Source organism: Coturnix japonica, chromosome 3, assembly GCF_054131305.1.
Source record: "Coturnix japonica strain WE chromosome 3, WE-NBRP24, whole genome shotgun sequence".
NCBI classification, from domain to species: Eukaryota; Metazoa; Chordata; class Aves; order Galliformes; family Phasianidae; genus Coturnix; species Coturnix japonica.
The window spans coordinates 34,347,567-34,369,058 of NC_140665.1; the positions used below are offsets into that span (position 1 = coordinate 34,347,567).

The window sequence follows — 21,492 nt, forward strand, 5'->3', positions numbered from 1 at the left end:
CCGCCCCGCATCCCGCACCGGCGGCTCGGGTCCCGCCTCGGAGGGCTCCGCTCCCCGGTTCGTCTCCCCGCGATCCCCGCCGGCGGCACGGCGCTCCGCATCCCTCCTCGTCCCGCCCCGCCGCCGGCCGCGGCCCCGCCGCCTCCCCCACCCTCACCTCAGCCGCCCCCCTCCGTCTGGCTCCCCCCTCGCTGTCTGGCGGCCCCCCCTCCCCCCGTCCCCGCCGCGCTTCTCGCGAGAGCTGGGGATGCCGCCGCCGCCGCCGCGGAGGGGGAGACACTCGGGGGGAGCCGGTGACGTCGGGAGTTTTCCTGAAAGTCAATAACGAGCCCGGCGGAGGCGGCGGGAGGAGCCGAGAGCGGGGCCCGGGCGGCTCCGGGGTGAGTGCGCCGGGGGGAGCCGCCGCCGCCGCCGCCGCCCTCCTGACCCCCGCCCCGATGCCGCGGCCGCGCTGCCCGCCCGGGCGCCTCCCAGCCTAGCGGCCGCCGCTCCATGTAGCCGCCGCGCCCGCGGCCGGAGCCGCCTCCTCCCGCCCCCGGGGGACACCGGGCCTCAGGGAGACGCCGCGCCCGGCGGGGGTCGGGGACGGCGACGGGGGAGGAGGCAGCGGCGCCCTCCCCACCCCCCCACCCCCAATCCCCCGGAGCCGCCGCCGCCCTCCGGCTCCGCAGCAGCGCCCGCGGCGTCGCCGCCTCTGCAGGTACGGGCGGGAGGGGCCGGGCGGCGGCGGCGGGCGGGGAGGAGGAGGCGGCGGGCGGGGAGGGGGCGCGGGGCGCGGCCGGGGCCGCCGGGCAGCGCGGGGGGAGGGAGGGGGGCGGCGGCGGCGGCGGCGGGCGGGGGTCGCCCGTCGGGCGGCGCGTGTCGGGGTGGGGGCGGGGGGCGGTTATGTAACGGGGAGGGCGGACGAGGGGTGGGGGGAGACGGGGTAGGGCACGGCGCGCGCCCGGGGGCGCCGCCTGCGCGTGGCCGCGGCGGTTCCCACGCGGCCGCCCCTCCTCTCCCGCACCGGGAGCGCGCCCCCCGCCCCCGTTTCCCCGCCGCCGCTCTCCGCTCTCCGTCCCCGCGGGTGAGCGCGGCCCGAGTCCTACGGGAGCCGCGCGCGGCCGCGCCGAGAGCGTTGGCGTGGGAGGGGGGTCCGCGCGTGGCCGCGCCGGCGGCGGCTCCGGCTGCAAGTAAACAAACCGGCCTCCGCCTCCCGCACGGCCATCATGGAGGGAGGCTGCGGCTGATGCGCGGGCAGCGGCTGATGCGCAGCCGGACCGCGCCTCCCGGCCGCGCGAGGGGCTGAGCGCGGGGGGCGCCGAGCCGGGCCCGGGCGGGCGGCGGGAGGTTTCCGGTCCTACTCCGGGTGGGGGTGGCGCGGGGCGGCCCCGCCGCGACCCTCGCCGTGGGCTGAGTAGCGGGGCGGCGCGAGGTAGAGCCGAACTCTCGTTGCTGCGCAGCCGAACGGGAGTAGTGACCGACTGCATCCCTCTTGACCTTAATTCTGGGTTTATTCTGTAATTATCGGTTGACCGCCGCTCGGATACGGCGACACGATCCCATCTTTGTTGTTATGACGATGTGCCTCGGGCCTGACTCACTGAGCTCCTGCCGAAGGAGTTGTTACGTTTGGGGCCGGGATGCGCCAGGTACCTGCGGTGCCGGCTCTCCTGAGCACGGAAGGAACTTGCAACCGTCTGTTCTGCCACGGCTGCCCGCTTGCTGCTCACCTAAACTTTGTAAATGGGCAGACACGAGTCCCCTTGTTTTGCATACAAGAAGCCCTTATTTCCCAGGGCAGGAGGCACCCAGATGAGTTGGCTGAGCTTCAGACAGGTGTCTGTGTGAGCTGCTGCTCCTGCAGGCTGCTGCATAGCAGTATGGATAGAATGAGATAGGCAGGAGAGCTTACCTGGTGTTTTAAACAAGTGTGCTACTGAAGTACTGTAGTGGAGCCTATTCATTGGACCTTTTTTTTATTTTTCTTTTTTTTTTTCTTTTTTTCTTTTTCTTTTTTTTTTTTTTTCTCCTCCCCACAGGAGTCTTTAAGTTGACCCCAATATCTTTAAGTGGATTGGATTGCTAATTATAGTCTGTGTGTGTTTATTTTGGTTGGCCACAAAGTCAAGTTCAAAAGGAGAGCTGAGGTAAACTGCAGAGAGGGGGAAAACTCTGTTTCCTAGAAAGCTCTGTCCCATACTTAGCAGCTCCCATCTCTCCAGTGGCAGTGCTGGGCTGGGTGCATGAGTGCAGGGTGCTTGTGGTAGGACTGTCCCAGTTGGGCAAGTGCCCTGCTGCTCTGTCACTGCCCTTGCAGACCATCAGCTCCATAGAAACCAGTGTTCCAGTGCCTCACTCCCATATTTGTTTGTAGTTTGAAGAAAGACTATACGTTGTTAAATAAAACACTGATGTTCCACAGGATGCTACTGAGAAATCTGAGAGATGCGTGAGCTTCAGCTTGTGTAGTGTCAAGGCTGAAGATACGGTGACTTGTATTAGAAAATGGTGTTGGTGTTTTGATGCTGGAGCAAATGCTTTGGGGAAAAAATAGCGATGGAGTTTTCTCTTTAGCCTAACCCCAAACCAGTGGAGCTCTGCTTCTGTGCGGGGAGTGTTAATAGAGGCTGGAGCTCCACTTTGGCATTTAGTGTACTTGAGGTTCCTACAGTAATTTGGGGGCCTGCAGGCAGATTGGGAATATCTGCCACTGCCACTGGGTTACCTCTCATATTCTGTGTGCATTTTCCCTACACAAGAAGCATATCAGATAGTCATTTCTTAATCTCAGAAGTTTATTAATAAAGCTAATGAGCTGAAAACTAAAGAACTAAGTAAGTTTGAATTGCGCAGTTGTTTTGGATGGTATGGCACCATTACTACAATGATTTGTGGTAAAACACATTCAAAACTCCTGTGCCATTATTGGTGCAAAGAATGCAGAGTTTCTATTTGTAGCACTGGATTGATACTTTGTGAAGTACTGTTGGTGAGACAGAAAGGTGGGCCTGTATGTGGCAGCCTGTCTTTACCTCAGCAATGTGCCAAGCTGTACCTGTGTGTCCTGTGTGGTGTTGGTTGTCCCATGTGAGCTGCTGTCATGTGCCTGAAGCCCCTCTAAGAACTAAAATGTTCCTTTCAACGTGTGTGCTGCTTCTTCTGTCAGGAGCAGTAAAGACTCAAAAAAGAGTGGCATAGTTAAAGGTGTGCGTTTGTGAGTTTCATTTGACAATATTTATATGAAGTTTACCAACCTTTTATTGGTTTAAGTGCTGTTTTTAGAAGAAAAGGAATCTGATTTAAGCACTCATTAAGATTACTCTAGAATATTATGTTAATCTGATTGTTGCTGTGTGGGGATGTACCTAGAGAAAGCATCATGGTGGGGATGGGGCTGCTCCCAGTAGAGCCGCACCTCTGGAAGCACGGCACTGCTTATAGTGCTCAGTGCGTTGTGTGATGTGCCTGCTGCCACAGCCTAGCCTTGGTAGAGCTATGGCACCAGTTGGTCTCTGTGCAACAGGTGGGCTTGGTGGAGAAAGGACGATTTCCTAAGGAAAAGTTAGACAGTAAATGGAAGAACTGGTTCAAAGCATTTAAAAAATCTGCTGAACCAGAGGAATGAATAAAACCAGATAAAAACTGTGGGGAAAGCAAAAATTGCAAACAAAACAAAAATTGGAGGGTGCAGCAATAGATTGTTTGGCATTTTGTCCTTGTCCTGTAGCTCTAAATCAGCTTGAGGTATGGCAGCAGAATTGGAGTAGTGCTGGGGCATGCAATGGATTTGGAGCTGGTCTTTTTCATCATAAGATGTTACTGGCAGAGAGAGTAAGCGTTTTTATCCCATGCATATGAAGACAACTACTTTTGGTCACTTAAAATGTTTCTTAGATTTTTCATATTAGTGACTGCATTTAAATAACTGCACATCTTCAGTTCATCTTGGCCAATTCTCCTGAGTGTGTTTATGCAAATATCAAGGGGCGAGTTCTATTGATTGAAAATGGTGTTAAGAACAAGCTGTCAGCTGTGAATTTTTCTGAGATACCTTGACTAAAGAGCGGTGATTATTTTCCAGTTCCTTTAAGAATGCAGCTAGGACCTCAGTATCTCCTGTGCATGGCTGAATGACAGCACTGTTTTCAGACCTTGCTGTGTGAGTGTGTGGTAAGGGTATTTGAATGCTTCCTGCAGCAGAGGCGGGGATGAACAGCCTGATTCAGCTTTGCTCTGAGATCACTGAAGGTCTTGCCTCTGGATTTTTGTAGCTGTGGAATGGCAGCGCCCAGCAGCCAAAAATCACTCTTACAGCTGGCTTAACACCACAAAGTGCAGAATTTTTCAGCTGAATCTCAGCCATCTTTCAAAACAATTTCTACAAAGAAAACCAGTTCTTGTTTTTTCTTAAGTATTCAATGTGCTTCTTGGGATATGTGATTGCTGCAAGTTGCCTAATGCATTTTTTCTTGAAGTTGTCATACCTTTCCCTATCTGTATATATTGGTATAATTGGATTGGTATAATTGGAGGCAGAGAATTGAAGTTAAACACATGAGTTTCACTTAATCATTCTCTTTATATATCTTAGGGGATGACATTCATCTAATAAAGACATTGTCTATCCCTACATGTGCGTTAGCAGCAATATATTTGTGAAAAACACATTCTTCGTTTAAGGCTGTAGAGAATTCCTTCTGTGCTTTGGAAATCAAGATCTCAAGCTGGGGAGAATAGTGCTGTTTGAAGACAAACAAGCAGATCCCAAAGTTTTAGGTTGGAAGTTGGAGTATGATTAAGTTGTGGTCAGGGGCAGAATTAAACAGTTAATAAGTTCAGCAGCTTTAATGGATCTGTGGGAAAGAATCATGAAGTTCAGCTCTATTTATGCAAACAAATTCGCTATTCAATTTGTACAATGTTCACATAATAAATAAATCCTATTTAAAGATATTGAAGGATAAAAAGTTTCTTGCTAGACATATCACTGAACTTTTTCCATCTTGAATATTAATAGTTTTGAGAGCATATTTTTATTTCAGTGCTTTCCTTCCCTTGTTGCCCACAGCACTTCAAGTATTTCTGGCTTTCGTTATCTTCAGCGTTGGTGTCTCCAGCAGTGTGCTTGGTGCTGTGCATGCACTGGGATGCTGGGATCCAGGAAATGCACTGTCTTACTAATAATTAAACCTGGGAGTTCAATGAAGCTATTCTGTATCTCTTAAAGTTACCTTTTAAGATACCTCAGAATGAACAGGAATGGTTGAATTCTGTGAACTTTTGAAAAGTAGACAACCTATTTCAGAGTATTACATAGAAATCCAATTTGAGTTTGTTTTCAAAATGTGGATCTGCAGTTTGGTTTTGCTTGGTTGCTAGAATTGTTACTCAACTATTTTTTTAAAGGGTGAAGGAATTTCGACTAAAAAAGGCACAAAATAGTATTCCTGTGTTAAACCTCAGCAAGTGAAGTTTATTACATTAATACTGAGGTGTTGATTGGAATGTGATGGTCACAGCTCTGATGCGTAACTCATTCTCGATTGAAGTTTCAAAACTTTCCCCACCTTGTTATCTGACAGACATTTCCTTTAGCCTTCCCTTCATGTTTTCTGCTTTAAATATATTCTTTGGTTGGATTTCGGACCTTTGTTCTCACACCTTTCTCGTTCGTTTTCTCTCTCTCCTGTCAGTTTTCAGTTATTGTTTTCTGTGTTTGGAGGGAAGAGAAGGTTTTAAAGTGTTCTTGTCAATAAAAGCATCGCAAAACAATGGGTTGTTAATGTTTCACGTGGGATTCTAGAGAAACAATTTAGTTACTTTTAGAAACTTCCTTTATACCTCGATAAACAAAGAAGGGGTGGGTTTGTTCACCTTGTTTTAATTATACCTTTGTCCCTTAAAATAACTTATTTTGTCATTATAAGATGAAAAGGAATGCAGAGTTGTTGTTTTTTACAGATAAAATTACTCGGTTACAAAATCCAACTAAAACTCACAACTTGGGCATTTATGCTTCACTGTGCCTGTAATGTCTTAACCAGGCTTGTCCAAGCGTTTATGAGTTATGTGCAGCTTTTTGTCATACTGAAGTGGAAGCACAGAGAATATTTTCCATTAAGGCACAGAACATACATGTAAGTGTTCTTGAGAAAGACCTATTTGTCTTTTCTGAAGTATGTTCTTTTTTCTTACCACAGAGTGTAAAAATTGCCATTTGTGTTTTATCCTCCTTTGAATTCCAAGTCCAAGCTTATGAAGTAAGTGTGTCAGGAATAAATTGTTGATGACAAAAACGCCAAGACTTTTAGTACAAAATGTATTTAAAGAAATGTTTTGAATGCCAATCATAGAGATATATTGGAGATGGTTTTAAGATTTGTTTTAAAATTTGTTAAGTACTATCATTTATGATTCGAAATTATTTAAAGGCATGTTTAAGTTTCTTAATCGTGCACACAGTTAAGATTTTATGAATTTAGAATGTGTTCTCTTTTATTCAGTTTGGTTTTGGTTTTGCTTTCAATGGAAACCAGTTAACGTATTGTTTGGTGTTGTGTTTGTTTCATTTGTTTCTAAGTATCTTCTAATAAGTTGAACAAATACTGTGTATCCACAGGTTCCTTTTTCTTCAGAGGCAGTATTCAAATCAGTCAGTTCTCCTGAGACTGTGAAGAGGGGTCATAATGTGACTGTACTGTTTTTGAATCGGATGTGATTCTTCCATTAGTAATATAGGTTAATTTAGTATAGGAGGTTTTGTAGTAATTTCTGTTCTGCAGTGTAATCTTTTGTGTGATTTTTGATGCTATGAAATATATCCTCTAATTGTTTAACCAGACTTTTGGGTAACAACTTGGGTAGGGGAAGAGGATATGCAGGCATTTTTCATAGGAATGAATCATCGGGTCTTAAAGAGAGCTCTGTTTTTAGTTTAGATCCTTATCTTTTTATTTTCTTGCTGTGTGTGTACTCATTGCAGACTACTACGGTCTGTTTGGTTGTGTTGGAGCATTCAAACTTAGTTCTGAGAAAGCCTCTTAAGAACGCAGTCTGCTGGAAGAAATGCCCCCAAAGCTGAGAAACAAACATGGGGGGTGGTGACAGTCACTGGACAAGAGGATGACTGAGCTGCTTTTTCTGTTGTTTTGTCTATGCAAGCACATAATTTTGCAGTGTACCTTTCTGAGAAATGAGATAAAGATGAGATTTGGCTCTGATCATGCTAAAGACCAAGAAATCTCAGTGAGTCAGGCGGAGTGAATCAGAAAGATTCACTTTTTGATTTCCCCCTCCTGCCAAGCATTGTGTTTAGGAAATGGTTACTTGTAAAAGGGGAAAATAGTAGCTCCCTTGTATATTATTAGAGAGGGTGCGAGCGGTACAGGCAGATGTAGGGATAGTCATTGGAAGAAGTGAAGCTGATCCTGTTGGTGTTCCCTGTGGTAGCCTAAGTTGGTAAATGTGAGAGTATCTGTTTATTCTCAGCTCCAAAATTGTTGAAAGTAGAAGCTTGTGTATATGAAAGTTCTTACAACAGAGACCTGAATCATACAATTTGCACTGAATTTATGGGCGCTGTCTTCTGTACTCAGCTGTCTCTTGTCACTGGGGAAATGGGAGGATGCCCAGATTCCAAGGGAGTGCGGTCTGCTCTTAGGAGTCTCAAAGATTACTCACTTGCACATAGTAGTTGTTAAGCGTAGACCTGAATCACTATTCTTGCTCCTTTCTGCCTGGGAGGAAGAGGTGTTGTTTTTTCACCATGGCTTGGGAAGACCATGGGTTGAGGACCTGCCGTATAGAGAAGTTTCTGCTTGACTTGTGTTAAGGAAGATGTCCTTGCACCCTTGCAGCTAGAAACTTAGAAGGGAAGGCAGTAGCTCTTCAGAAGTGTGCTAAACTGGTCCATGTAACAAGGTAAAAGTGGCTTAATAGTTTCCTAGTGAAGATGGGAAAAATGTCACCATTTTTTACCGGATGCTAAAAATGATGCATGTTTTGTTAATATAACTGGGTATGATGGAGTAAATTGTCGTACCTGCACCGTAAAACATGCAGACAATAAGGTGTGAGGTTTTTTTGTTGTTTGTTTGTTTTGTTTTTACATGTATACATGACTGATACAAGCTGCAAGATAAAATGTTCTTGGAATTGCATCTTTTAAGAGTTTTATTTGGTAAAGCTGAAAAAAACTCAAAACCCCAAACCCACTCAACAGTCCAACCTGTTCTTCAGTTGCTAGAACATACATTTTATACAAGTTAAGTTTTTCCCTATAGAAGCAGCTGGAGTACAAAATATCTTTAGTTTCAGTTCTTAAACATTTCTCCCCCATTTCTGTGGGTTCATCCTGTAGCAGCGAGGGAAACTGTACAATTTATAACAGCTCTTCATCGGGAGAGCAGAATTGGTGGTTAACAAGTGTTGAAGTTCTATGCAGGCTGTGCAGTACGAACATTTCTGTGGCCTTTCTTGAAATAGTTGAACTATAGATGGAATGCTATTTTCATATGAGAGTTCTTGTTCCATATGTTGTAGGGAACTCCTTTATGTCTATAGAAATGCACCAGCACATCTCCAGGGAGAAGATGTCTGTATGTTTATTTTTCATCCAGGTTACTTTTTTGTCATTATAGTTGGTAGTTTTTAAGAATCTGTTCTTCTAGACCTTTGCTGGACAGCTTTCTGAGTAAGGGAATACAGCTTTTAGAAAGTCTAAAAAGAATTTAATGAGGGGTATTGCTAAAGTTGCTTATAAATGGTTTCTCGAAAGTGCAGTGTGAATGCATAACCTTTATTTTCATTAGTCTTTTAATGCTCCGATTTATCTTCTACAGCTTCCTATGTAATTCAGATTGACTTTCAATTACCAATTGAGGGAGCAATCGTTACAATCATTATGTCCACACACAACTGTTGATAATTTTACTTAAGTTATTCCTGATAATACTGTGAAGCTAAACTGGAGATGATTCAGTTAGTTTTCTCACTGTACTTACCCAATTTTTGTATTTTGTTTTCTTTTCTTTGCAATTCAATATAGCAGTTTATGGGAATAGTAGGATGCAATCCTGCAGGTGCGCATTTGTGGTTACTGGGGCACTCGCTGACATAAAAAATCAGTCACAGTTCAGGTTATGATTAAATAATAGTAGCTTAATCATGATTGGTGGTAAATAGGGAACTTTAAGGCTAAACTAATTCATTAAAACCAGGTCTCTACTGAAACTGTGGACTTTATGATCAGTTTGTGGACAGACACAATCATGGCTACTTAGTGTGGAAGTTCATTCCTTACAACTCAGTCTCTACCAATAAAAATAAATGATTGCACTTTGCAGAAGAACACGCTGATGTTGGGAAGTGCATTGAAGTGGCTGGAAGGGTAAAACAAATGGCAGCGTGTGCCGCCCCAAGCTAAATACTTTACTTATTTTGTTCTTGTAGTTGAAAAAAGTGCCACCTGTGATCATCTCATGAAGAATGCATGGAGTGTCTTGTAGGAAATTCATACTGAAGCGGGGTGCTGGGATGTGGATGTGCTTATCATAGAATGGCCTGGGTTGAAAAGGACCTCGAAGATCATCTAGTTTCAACCCCCCTACCATGGGCAGGGTTGCCAACCTCTAGGCATGCCTACATGTGCATTGCATTGCAGCTGTTTGTATGTTGCTGTTCTTTGACACTCAGCCCAGGTTTTGTGAAGGTGTGTGTGTTTGTGGAGGAGCTGACACCGTGCTGCTGTCAGCCGGAACAGCGGAATTGGGACCTGTGTCAGTCGTGTGCCTCGCTCTTTCAGATCTGTGCTGAGGCACAGCTGGTGGACTTGCTTATCACTGGGCTGAAGTGCACAAACAAAAGCTCTGATAGTGTGTGACCCAGGAAAAAAAAAGTCTCCGAATAGTGAGGTGAAATGCTGTGGAAAGGCAGGTTGTGTTTTTATCTGCCATGCTGACTTTCATAATGCAAAGTGTAAACAGTTAAAGCTAAAGAGATGAATTAGCAATAATGAAGCTGTCTCCTGTCCTTCCATAACCTTGTATGTAATGTTTCCTTTCAACTCTTAAGAAATCCTAAGTCTATAGAAGTACTAAAGCAGGGAGCAGTCACATCAGTATAGGTGTCTGGTGGTGTCCCTTCGGACACAGCAGTGTGATGTTGGTGTACAGGGCTGCTCATTGCCTGCCCTGAGCTGGGTGCTGCATCTGCCAGCACCAGGGAGGTGCTGCCTTCTATGCTGTTTAAACTTTGTGCTACTCATAGATTCAGAACTGCAGTTTTTAATTGTAAGCAGTTGGATTTCAGCACGTTTAAGAGAACATAAATGAAAGCAAAACTGTAAAATGGATACACCTCAGTATTTCTGAACCATGCTATACTGCGTTGTTATCATCACTTGAAAAAAAATATTCGTACCAAGTTTTATTTTGCATAGCACAGCATTCATAAAGAAGGAGCCTTCCATCTGGATGCTGAGTGCTGCAGATACAGGTTTCAAATGATAAATAAGGAGTGAGCTGCATACGTATAATGGTCAGTTTTTACTCTGTATTTGACTGCATTAGAACAGTTTATTTCCCAGTCCGTTCTCCAGTCATGCCTTGCACAGCTGCTTTTAGTACAACAGTATTTGTTTCTGCCACACATGTGTGTGTTGGTCAGTAAACTGAATGACTGTGGCTGTGCTGCATTTTGTAGTATTAAACTGGTCATTCTGTTTTTGTTCCATGCCAGCGGTGTGCAAAGGTGTGTTCCTGTGTGTACAGTTAGAGAAAGGTGTTCCTCCACCATCACAGAAACCCCTCTCCTTGGCATCCCGCCCTTTTCTAGATAGATATTATTTGGGTGTTTCTGTTTATTTCAAAGGATGGAGGGGAGAGGCAGTCTGCTGGCAAAAGGAAACCTCTCCTTCCTTCTGACTTCTCTTCCTGTTTGGTTACAGTGCTGTTATCTCTTCTTTGCACTCCACTGGTATTCTCAGAGCGAGGTGTTTGGAAGGAGGGCTGTGCCTTCTGGAAGCAGCATGTCCTGTTGCAGGGCTGGCCTCCCTTCTGCCTCTGTAAGTCAGGCTTCGGAGGGAGAGAGCACTCCTGGCACTGCCTGTGTGAAAGCCCTCCGAGAATGTGCACTGCTTTACATAAACTGAACAGCAGCTTTTCTGGGTTAATTTGTGCTGCTAGAAAGTTGTTTTTCTATTAATTCACTTGTAGATGATGCTGGTTTTAAAAAACTTAACAGGGTTTGTACCAGGTATCATATAGTTATAATGCTGTTCCTACTTTCATTGTATTTCTGTAGCCTTTACTATTTATTTATTTATTTATTTTTAATTGAAGCATTTAAAAAAGTATTTGAATGGCTATATAGATTTTAACAGTTAATCCTTAATGGATGTGGTTATCATCATAAGGCTTTGGTTTTAAGTGCTTTTACAGAATCTTCATTCCATTTCCTCGCTCTTTTGATATGATCAGTGTCTTAATAATAGAATCACTTACCTATTGCATGGATTCTAACAAATGGGGGAATGGTTAAAGATAGTGTGACTTCAAAGTTGGACCTGTGCAGAAGTACTGGCTTTCATTTAACAGCATCCTGTGCATTAGTATGAGAAATTTTATTGTGTGCGTTTAATAATAGTGCCACAAAACTTATAATGTAACACACTTGGCTTCTACTAGATGGGTGTTTGTGAAAAGGTGTTCATGAAAAATGTGCTGTAAAACTATAGAAAACTGATTCTGTGATATTGTTAATTAAAAGAAGAATGGCAGACTTTCTAATATGAGCTCAATCAGAGGAAGACATCAACAGAGTGTTTTGTTGGCTATCAAATGAGAAAAATAAAAACACTTACATTCTTTCTCTAATATTTCCTTCCAGGGTGACTCATCAATAGAAACTCGGAAGAGCAGCAGAGGAGAAGCCATACAGACAAGCTGATAACTCAAAGAAATACTCTTTTGAGTTGGGGGTTCGGAGTGGAGCCATCATGAGCGATGTTACCATTGTGAAGGAAGGCTGGGTTCAGAAGAGGGGTAAGTTCTACCTATTAATGCAGAGTTCTGAATCGTAGCAGTCTGTGTGCAATGGCATTGTGCAGTTACACTGTGAGCATTCTTGATTTACCTTCTGGTCTGCAACAAGCTAATCTGATGGTATGGAATTAAAGGCCATTAAGACCTGGGTCTTGTTAATCTGTTGCTGTGTGATTTGGAATTTTGGGAAGGTTACTGAGTGTTGGGGTTTGAATGGGAAGCCTCTGGAAACATCTGGCATTCGTATCAAGTAATGAACTTTGAGTGGAATCTTCTGTGCAGCCTTGCTTGGGATTGTGGTTGTGCACATGACTATTTCCAAAAGATCATCTCTCTTGCAGAGAGAAAGAGATTTGTATTAAAGGGGAATGTTTACCGATTCTATCCCAGAAGGAATCTTGTGAATAGTATGAACAAAATCGCTCTTTAATTTACATAGGAATGTTCTGTTTCAGTAGCAGTGTGCCAAGACAAAGATCATTATTAGCTTTCTTATTGTGGATTGACATTAAATGTTAAAGAAGCCAAGAGAATTGTGAAAAAAAAAGTTTATTATTCTGTAATTACTCCTGCATAATTGTATTGCAGCATTTCATTATGGGTATTGAAGATGAAAATTAACTAAATGACATGAAGCTTAAGGCCTGCTTCCTGTTTTGGAGTATTATATTCATGTATATAACAAACCAAATTTTGCAAGGATGGAGTTATTTAAAATTTTAAATTATTCTTCCTTCCCGTTTTCTTGCTTGCTCTGCCTGAATATCTCATTTCATTTTTTGTTTATTTCATGTGATTTCAAGCATATTAGGGTATGATTGGGTTAATCAATTATTCTTATTAAAGCCCTATATCAGCTCTGTGGTATGTATTAATCACTGGGGTCCCAGAAAGGACTGTGGTTTTGTACAGTCATACAGAACATTTTCAAATCTGAAGTGTAAAGTAAGGATTCTCCTTCTCATGCTGCTGTTAACTTAAGAAAAGCCTACTGAATTTCACATGTTGATGTTAACTTTATTGTTTTGTTTTCAAATTAAAGCATTTTATAAAGTTCGTTTTTCCTCATTTTAATGAACTTTCAGGAAATGTATGGTTGTTTTTTTTTTTCCTTCTTATTCTAGGTATTTGTAAGCTTAAGTATGGTTTTCTTTCTTGATTTTTAGTTTGTTAGTATTTCCTTAATTTTCTGCGTCTGACTTGTTCTGAGTGTTGGTGGGTTAAAGTTTTTTGTTTCTGAAAACAGAAAGAGTGAAGTGCGGTTTTACAGTGTCAAAACTTTGTAACCATTTGCTTTTTTATTATTTTTTATTATTGTTGCCAAGGAAAAGTTAAGCTAAACTTAATCTAAGTTGTGGAAGTTGGGATTTCACTGAGCTCAGTAGATACCTGGCTAGCTGAATATTCTCTCTCTGTAACAAGAGAGAGAATGGGGTTGGGTAAAGTAGCACTGCTTCTTCAAGCTTTAATGCAATTACAGTTTTTAAAGTGGGTTTTCTGATTATCCCCACTTGACAGTTACTGGTTTAGTTCATAGAGCAGTTTGATATGTACATGCTAGGTTCCTCCTGGAGGAAACCAGACATGGAATCTCCTCTCCAGGTTTGCAACTGCATGAATTTCAACTCCCAGCTGGGGATGACCATACAAACCAAAAGCTTACAGCTGGTACTTTGAGCAGTTGTTAGCCATGTGGATGGTACAGCATTCCTTCTGAGGCACCAGACTGAATTTAAATTGAAATAGAACTCACGGGCTCTATACGCTGTAAAAGTGGGGGCCTGGGCACCAAGTGCTTCAGTTGACCGATCTGGTTTTATTATGCCAAATTACTTGGTTGTGTGAATATAGCCCAGGGCTTTTAAAAATTGTTCCCTTCAGCAGTTAGGGAAGTTTGTGGTACAGGAAAAAGAACCAACAGAACAATCTCTTGCTGTGATTTCAGAACCCAGCCAAAAAGTGTGAGGATGATGATAGAACTGGGATGAAGCAGAATTCTGAAGAGCCAACTAATGAGACAGGCTGTTACAAAAGGGAGTTAAAGGAACTGACTTTTGGAATGAGAGGGCAGGAGTGATAGTTGAGCTGAGGATCTCTCCCCATGTTGAGGCTGAGATAGAAAGATGCTGAGTAGAGGGTCTGTTTTGTTAGTGCAGCGTGTTGTGATTCTTAATGGCTTTGAAATGCACTGAGTAAATGTTTTCTTAATTATCCTTCCAACTGTATCCATGTCAGGAATAGAGGGCTGATAGTTGTATGTTTGTAAGTCTTTATGCCTGCTCTTGAGCACAAAGAGTCGATGTAATTCTACATGTTTGGCTTCAACATGCTATTGTGCTGTGTATGTTTAAATGACCAAGCTATTAAAGTATGCCTATTTTAAAATCACTCAGCCCTCAAAGTAAGAAATACCAGAATTAAATTTACTTAAGTAAAGGTGGTCATACTTGGGTTTGAATAGTCTTTACAAGCAGGTGTTTCATTGTGGTGAGAGTAGATGATTCTGAGGGAACATAAGCTATTGTACCTGAACATTCATAGTGGCAGAGGTGACAGGCTGGAGTTAAGAATTTCAGATGGTATATGAAGTGAAAGCCAAGAGGAGGCAAAGCCTGAGAAGCTCAGTTAACCTCAGCAGCAGTCAGAACCCATGTAGTAAGTGAAAGGAGACCCTGAGGCATAGGGTGCTTGAACAAGCGATATGGTCCAGTGAGAGCAGGTCCAGAGACTGAAGTACTTGTTGATGAGGATCTGGTACCTACCTGTACTCGCAGCATTTGCAAGTGAAGTGGGTGTCATTTTGATCTGGTTTCTGTCTGCTTCTGTGCCCCATTATATCAGTGTTAGAGCTCCAGATTATTTCTCGTGGTTCGCTTTCTTCTGAAGGAAACCAGATTTGTGCACTCCGGGACTGCTTCATTCAACAAAAAAAAAATGCATTAGCCAGAGTGATAGGAAGATTTCTTGTTGACATGCTCTCCTTATCTGAACTAAAGTACTGGTGCAGACTTTCCTTGTGAGACAACGGAACTTGTCTGAGCAAGATCCAAATGTATGACATGAATGGTTTTTGGATGTGATGCTTAGTAGCCTCTTCTCGGTCAAGAGAGTAGTGAGAATGCATTCTGTGCACGTGATCTTACAGCTGTCTGTGACTTGCTGCCTCAGATCTGGTCCTTAGAACCAAGCATCTCACAGCCTTGTATTCCTGTACTGCTGAAAAGATAAGTCTTGCAGTGCACTGGACCAGTAAGCTTTTTCTTAGATAGGATAATCATTTTCCTTTTTCCCCCTCTGTTCTCCAATTATTCCCGTAGGCAGAATGTAAAAGAGCTATGTTGCCTTCTTTTCTAATTGTCCTTTTTAGATGGCATTAACTTTCTTTCCTTCTAATGCATAGAGGTGAGGACTTAATCTTGACTGAGAACCTGAAATAGACTGATCCAAACCTTGCTGTTGATTTGCAGAAGTTAAAACATATATACGGTGTTTATGCAGTTAGTGTAAGGACTCTGCAGTAATTGCTGAAATTACTTCTACATTTTGGCTTTGCTTATAAGTACAGTGTTTTGCTGAGCGCCTTTTCAAATTATTGTAAGATTTAGTCTTTTTAATTTTACTGAATGCAAATTGAATGTCTTACAGAGTGGGGATATATGCTGAATATATCAGTTTGGAAACAGCTGTTTTTTCAAATGGGTGAACATGTTTAGTGTGATTGAAGCATATCATTATAAAAGAGGTTTTTATGCATATGATTCAGGTGGTTTGTTTCTTCTTCTTTAAAGCTAGTTTCTTGTGTTGTGGGATTGACCTTGTCTGTGGTCTATAATAGTCGCAACAAGTAGAATTGGATTTAACAATTGTTAATAACTATGCTTAATTGCAACCTAATTTCATTATGTATAACCTGTGCACAAGATTTCAATTAGTTTAAACATGGGAAAAATTTTAAACATCTGTGTTATCATGTTATGAAAAGATCATCTGGGACAAAGGAAAAATTGACATCGATGCTATCTTTTTAAAGACCTAGTTTTAAATTGAACATGTCAGATAGTGTGTGTGTGTGTTGAAAGAGTAAAGGTATTCACCTAATGTGAATTACATAACTAAATGACTAAATCACTATTTAAAAACAAAACAAGATTAAAAACAAAACAAGATGCTGTCTGCTTAAGTCTGTACTTCTGTACTTCACTTGCCAGACCTCTGTTGGGCTTCTACATTCAGGTGTGTTGGATGAGATAATGCTGTTTGTTGTGCCCATCCTTACCTTGTTTATTATTACATTTTTTAATGCAGATTATGTGGAATAGATAATGTATCTGACTTGCATGCCGAGGTGACATTAATCATTGTGTTTCTTGTCCTCTTCTTATCTTGCAATACTTGTACAGTACAGAAATACTTGTATATGAATTTTATAGAGGGGAACTGGGGTGTAAAGCTGCACTAACTTAACCATGATAACTTAAGACATTTGGTATAATGAGATGGAAGTTAAAAAGAAGAGTTTCCTGTAACTCCTACAGTAAGTGTACGATTTCAAATACTCTAATATCTTTTTCACTCAAATATTGTTTATTTATGAAAATATATAGCCTTTCATAACTTTTTGGTATCCAGAGTAGAATCAGCTGAAGTAGAATTAGCATTTCAAGCCTCATGGAGTTTATAGAGTAAGGTCTGCTTGATTTATTATAATGAGATTAATTGAGCTTCTGGTTTGTTTTCATTTCTGTAGTTCAAGACAAGATGCAGATATAATGGGTTTTCAAGAAATAAACATGTGGAAAATATTTTGTGGTGTTATATCTGTGTTGTAATGGACATTAGGTTTTGCAGTGGAACCAAGCCCAAGAAGATGTTAATTTTGGAAATATTTGCTGGAGCTTGAATTCCTGTGGTATGTGTTTTTTTTTGGGTGGGGGCAGGAATGCCTTGATTGAAAAAATAATCTCAGAAGTTATGGTACTAATTGACTGTTATTCACAACCTGTCAGAAATCTTGTTTGCAGATTGTCTGAATTATTTGAGTAGTTTAACACACCTCTAACAAAGACAAATTTAAATAGACTGTCTTGAACATCTGCTGCAGAAAGTAGAAGAAATTTAAGCCATTTTCTAATTGTTTTAGCAAATGGTAGTTTAAGGTGAAGTCATCACCGATGAACCACTTGAAACTAAATAAGTTATTAAAGTTCCATTAAAGCATTACATGGAAGTTAAAGAGTCAGAGAATGTAAAAGATGGATATGAGGAACTGACCAAAAATAGAGAAGAAATGTCAATAAAAGCTTTGTTACATAAATGTTTATACATCTAAATGACAATTTTTTTAAATGTTCTCAAATAGATATTTTTGCATCATACACTCAGATCAGAAATAGATCTGTAATGTTGCTTACAGTACTTTGCTTCCACATCCACTCTAAACAGGGAGCTGTGTATGTACACAGAGGCTATTTTCCTGCAGCTACTGGCACAGGAAAGGGGCCCTCCGTGCCCTCCCCTCTGACCCTTTCACTTTTCATTTGAGTGCCAAGTTCTTCTTTTTGGGAATAATCATAATCTTTTTAACTCCACTTGTCCCTGACAGAAGGTCAAAGTCACATGAAAGTCTGAAACTTGATGCATATAGGATGAGTATGGAATGTTCCCTTTGCTAAATAACTATTTATTCCTGGTATTTTTTAGGTAATAAATTTGTGAGTGTTGCTTTATCAGCCTTCTAGCTTGGATTAATGTAGGTTTCTACAGGCAAAGGTGCTATACTATAGTAGCTGAAGCCCGAGACACAAGCATGAAGCACAAGGTAGCTCCAACAGTCCCAATATATTTTTTTTCTCTTCAGTATCTTTGCTGAGTGCTAGCATAGGTGATATGTACATGATCGATATCTGTTTTTGTTTCAATTTATATTGTAGCATGGCCTTTTCCCTGCTCTAAATGTTTGTATAATTGTGATTCTGATTGGTAAAAATGATAGAGCTGTATTGTACATAGCAGTGTTCTGTGTGTGTTTTTTGATTGAATATATTTATTCCCGTCAGAACTGTGTTGGATAGAAGATGCAATAATATGTTCAGAGGGAGAAAGGTGTTATCATGTTTGTGTTAATAGGATTTCATTAGTGTATAACATTAATGGGAGTATCAGTGTGTTTGACCTTGGTGCTGTTGATTGTCAGATATTTGTTTTCTTGAAATACAGTTAAGAGCCTCAATACCCATAGGGAATCCCTGTTATTACCCGTTCTCCAGTGGCTTGATTCTGGTACTTATCACTTTAATCTTCGGGATAGGGGAAAAAAATAAAAGGAAGAAATAATTTGGCCTTTTACATGTTCTGAGATTTATGGTGTAAAACGGTTCTACTATTCCTGAGAACAGCAGATTGCTTGTTACACAGGAAAACACCTAGGCAGCGTTTTTTGGAATGTTTCAGGCAAATTGGAATTGAATTTTCTTGTACGTCTGTTCCAGTTCCTATGTAGTGATTGCTGCCTTATTGTCTGTGTTCTGAATGGTTTTTCCACTCACTCTAATTCCTACCAGTTTGTTACCCATGAGGGCAGTACTTTCCAAGAGGCAAGGTTAATGTTCTGTTGCAAGGATTGGAAAGCAAGATGCTGACAATTCATTGTCCTTGTCCTACTCACAGCCTTTCTGGCCTGGCAGTGCTGTGTGATGGAATTATGCTGTTTGGGAGGGCTTGGAGGAACTGTTTCTCTAATACATGCTAGCTATTTATTTATTTATTTATTTTAAAGCATAAATAGTAATTCTGTATAATACCTTTGGCATACTCTAATCTGTTGATTAAACTTAAATCTCTTCATGTTTATGTCACTTTCACATTAAAGATTATATTATTGTAATGAGAACTTGCTTACAATACCAGAGATTTTGGTCTCACTATGAAGTCATCTTCCCTCACTATACCTGTTTGCCAGTCTGACCAATAACTATGTCCGAAACCTACCTTTGTTTCAGAGACAGTCCACATATCCTGCTCACCTCATCTGGGCTGATCAGCTTATGTCTTTGTGGGCTGTAATTGTCAGAAATGTTAATAAGGTAAGAACTGTGACTCAAAATTAGGTCCTGAGGGTGTTTTAGGGCTGGGTGGAGAAGTTAAAGGTGTAGGGCACAAGTACAGGAAAAACAACTGAAACTGCAAAATGATATATTGAAAAATCAGATTTGGGAAGAGATTGGGCTAGTGATCATTGAGAATGAATGAAAGATGGAGGACAAGGGAAGAAGGTTTTGTAAGCTCTGAAGTGCTATCTTGATTGCATTTTCTTCTTCCAGAGGAGCTGTTGACCCTTCATGAACATCTGTGCAATCTATTGGCAAAATGAGAGGTTTTCTTCCCCAGCAAATATGGAAAGAAGGTGGTGGCAGTACCCAGGGCTTAAACATAATGATAGTTGACTGACCTTTTTCCAAAGTGCAAGGAAAACAGTGTTGTTCTGGCCTTACTTGACTTGTGTGGGAAGGATTTCCTGGGTCTTAGAGTAGGCCTTATCTAGTACATAGTACAGCACAGAAGATAGTAAAAAAACTGTCTGAGCATAGTCTGGGGCTACCTGACTGAGCAGGTGAATGACCTTCACAGGTCCCTTCCCACCTCAGCTGTGCTATGATTTCGTATGGTTCTGTGAATGTGATGAGTGGAGCAGCTGGTGCTTAGATTTCGATGTGCATACGGTACGTGTTTTCCAGTGCTTTGGTTTGGACTCACTGTCATGCCTGTTCCCGTGGGCTGGAGGCCTTATAGCAGTGGGAACATATTAGGTGCAGTTGCAGTGTAAGCCAAAGCTTGTAATTGTTGATAACTGGGAGAATTGCTTCAAATGTATACTCCTTATCTGTAAAGCAGATGTAACTTTACTCTCATTTTCTTCCATCCCTCTTCAGTACCACCTTTAGCTGTGTCATAGGCGCTGTTGATTACTCTCCTTGTAAATCAGGGCAGAGATAGCTTTTTATGAATCTAACTGCATTGCTTTGTAATTAGATTATTGAAACTCATGTCTATAGTTTACCATAAATTCCGAATTTATTAATGTTCTTTATTGTAAGATTGCTTTCTTAAGACTAACAGGAAAATAAGAAATGAGTGTTTTGAATGCCAACACACTGATAAGAAAACACTTTGTCCCTTTCAAGACAGATTCAGAAGTTCAGTTTTGAAAAGTTGAGTGGTTGTCTTTGCCAGATATTTAATTGCAGTGTGATAGCATACTAACTATGTGAAATTAGAAAGTCTCCAATTTCATTTATTGTCAACATTTTTACATTGAAACTCCAATAATCCTCAGTTGTGTTTGAACAGTTGAATTGTAAAAAAAAAATTTTTCGCTTCCTACTGGTCTTCTCTTACCAACATTGTCATACCAAGAAAGTTACTCCTGGAACCAGAATAGTTTTCACAGAGAGCTACTATCTAACCTGAGATAATGAGAAACACACTCATGAGAAACTGGAGAGGGAACTTGTAGCTACTTTATACAAGTCCTTTGTGCTTTTGGCTGCAGTAAGCTTAGGGACAACTGTCTAATGAGGAAAGATGCACATGATGGTAAATCATGTGAAAAATTGAGCCAGTGGTATCTTAAATTTGGCTCTCAGTGTTAGGGTTTTAATTTTTCTGAACCAAATACTTGCTCAGGTAAAATGGAAATAATATTGCTACTTCACCTCAGGGGTTTCCTGAATGTAAGTCTAGTGGTCCTCATGAGACGAGTGCTTCACATTGCTATATTCCTGCTTATAGAGAAAGCAGAATGAGCCTAGCAGTAGTTGAAGTTAGCACGAAGTAGAAGCAGTGGATGATTTTGTTTTGCTTTGTTTCTTTTCCTGACATTTTGCAGAGGAAGAGGTGAAATCTCTTAGGAGTGTACAAAGGGTAGAGTTTATAATTAGATGCAAAAAAACCCAAACAAGCCCGTAGTCCCTTACCAGTTCTTAAGGCTTAGTGTTTTTGCCAAATATCTTCCAGAGAGAATGGAAGAAACTCCCAAAGAGCAGTCCCCAGGAGAGGATTCCATAGGAACATAGTGACATCTCTGCTATGCTCTTCTGACCAGATGAAACTGTGGATGTATCAATGGTCTAACTTTTACATGGATGAAAATAGATACAAAACAATGTGGTTTTGCACAGCATAGATTGCTTTACTGTAAAACTAGCATTCACTACTTTGAGCTATGCTCACCTTTATATTATCATGCCAGCTTATGGATACTGACTAATACATTGGAAACTTTTCTGAACAAGTTTATTCTTATCTTGAGAAACAGCAACAGCTACTGAATTTTAATTAGGATCCTGTGAACTTGCCCCTGATAGATGCAGTTCCATGTTTACTTGGAACTTGTATTAAGTGGAAGCTGTTTCTGAAATGGGGGAAGTGTCATGTCCTTTTCTTGCCCTGTTGTGTTGGCACATGTGTTCAT

General features: G+C 41.7%; 1 protein-coding gene across 5 annotated transcripts in view; it reads left to right on the forward strand.

Moving 5' to 3' along the window:
- Positions 1-241: 241 nt before the first annotated feature.
- The window catches only part of AKT3 (AKT serine/threonine kinase 3), a 137,326-nt gene continuing 116,075 nt past the window's right edge, over positions 242-21,492 (forward strand). For 3 of the 5 annotated variants that reach the window (XM_015857620.2, XM_085541262.1, XM_085541261.1), the window contains exons 1-2: positions 565-700; positions 11,869-12,023. In XM_015857620.2, coding sequence (XP_015713106.2) covers positions 11,978-12,023 — 46 coding nt within the window. In that variant the 5' untranslated portion in view covers positions 565-700; positions 11,869-11,977. Of the gene's footprint in view, positions 381-564; positions 701-11,026; positions 11,045-11,868; positions 12,024-21,492 lie in introns of those variants that run through there. The other 2 variants (XM_015857621.2, XM_015857622.3) reach the window with 2 other exon arrangements.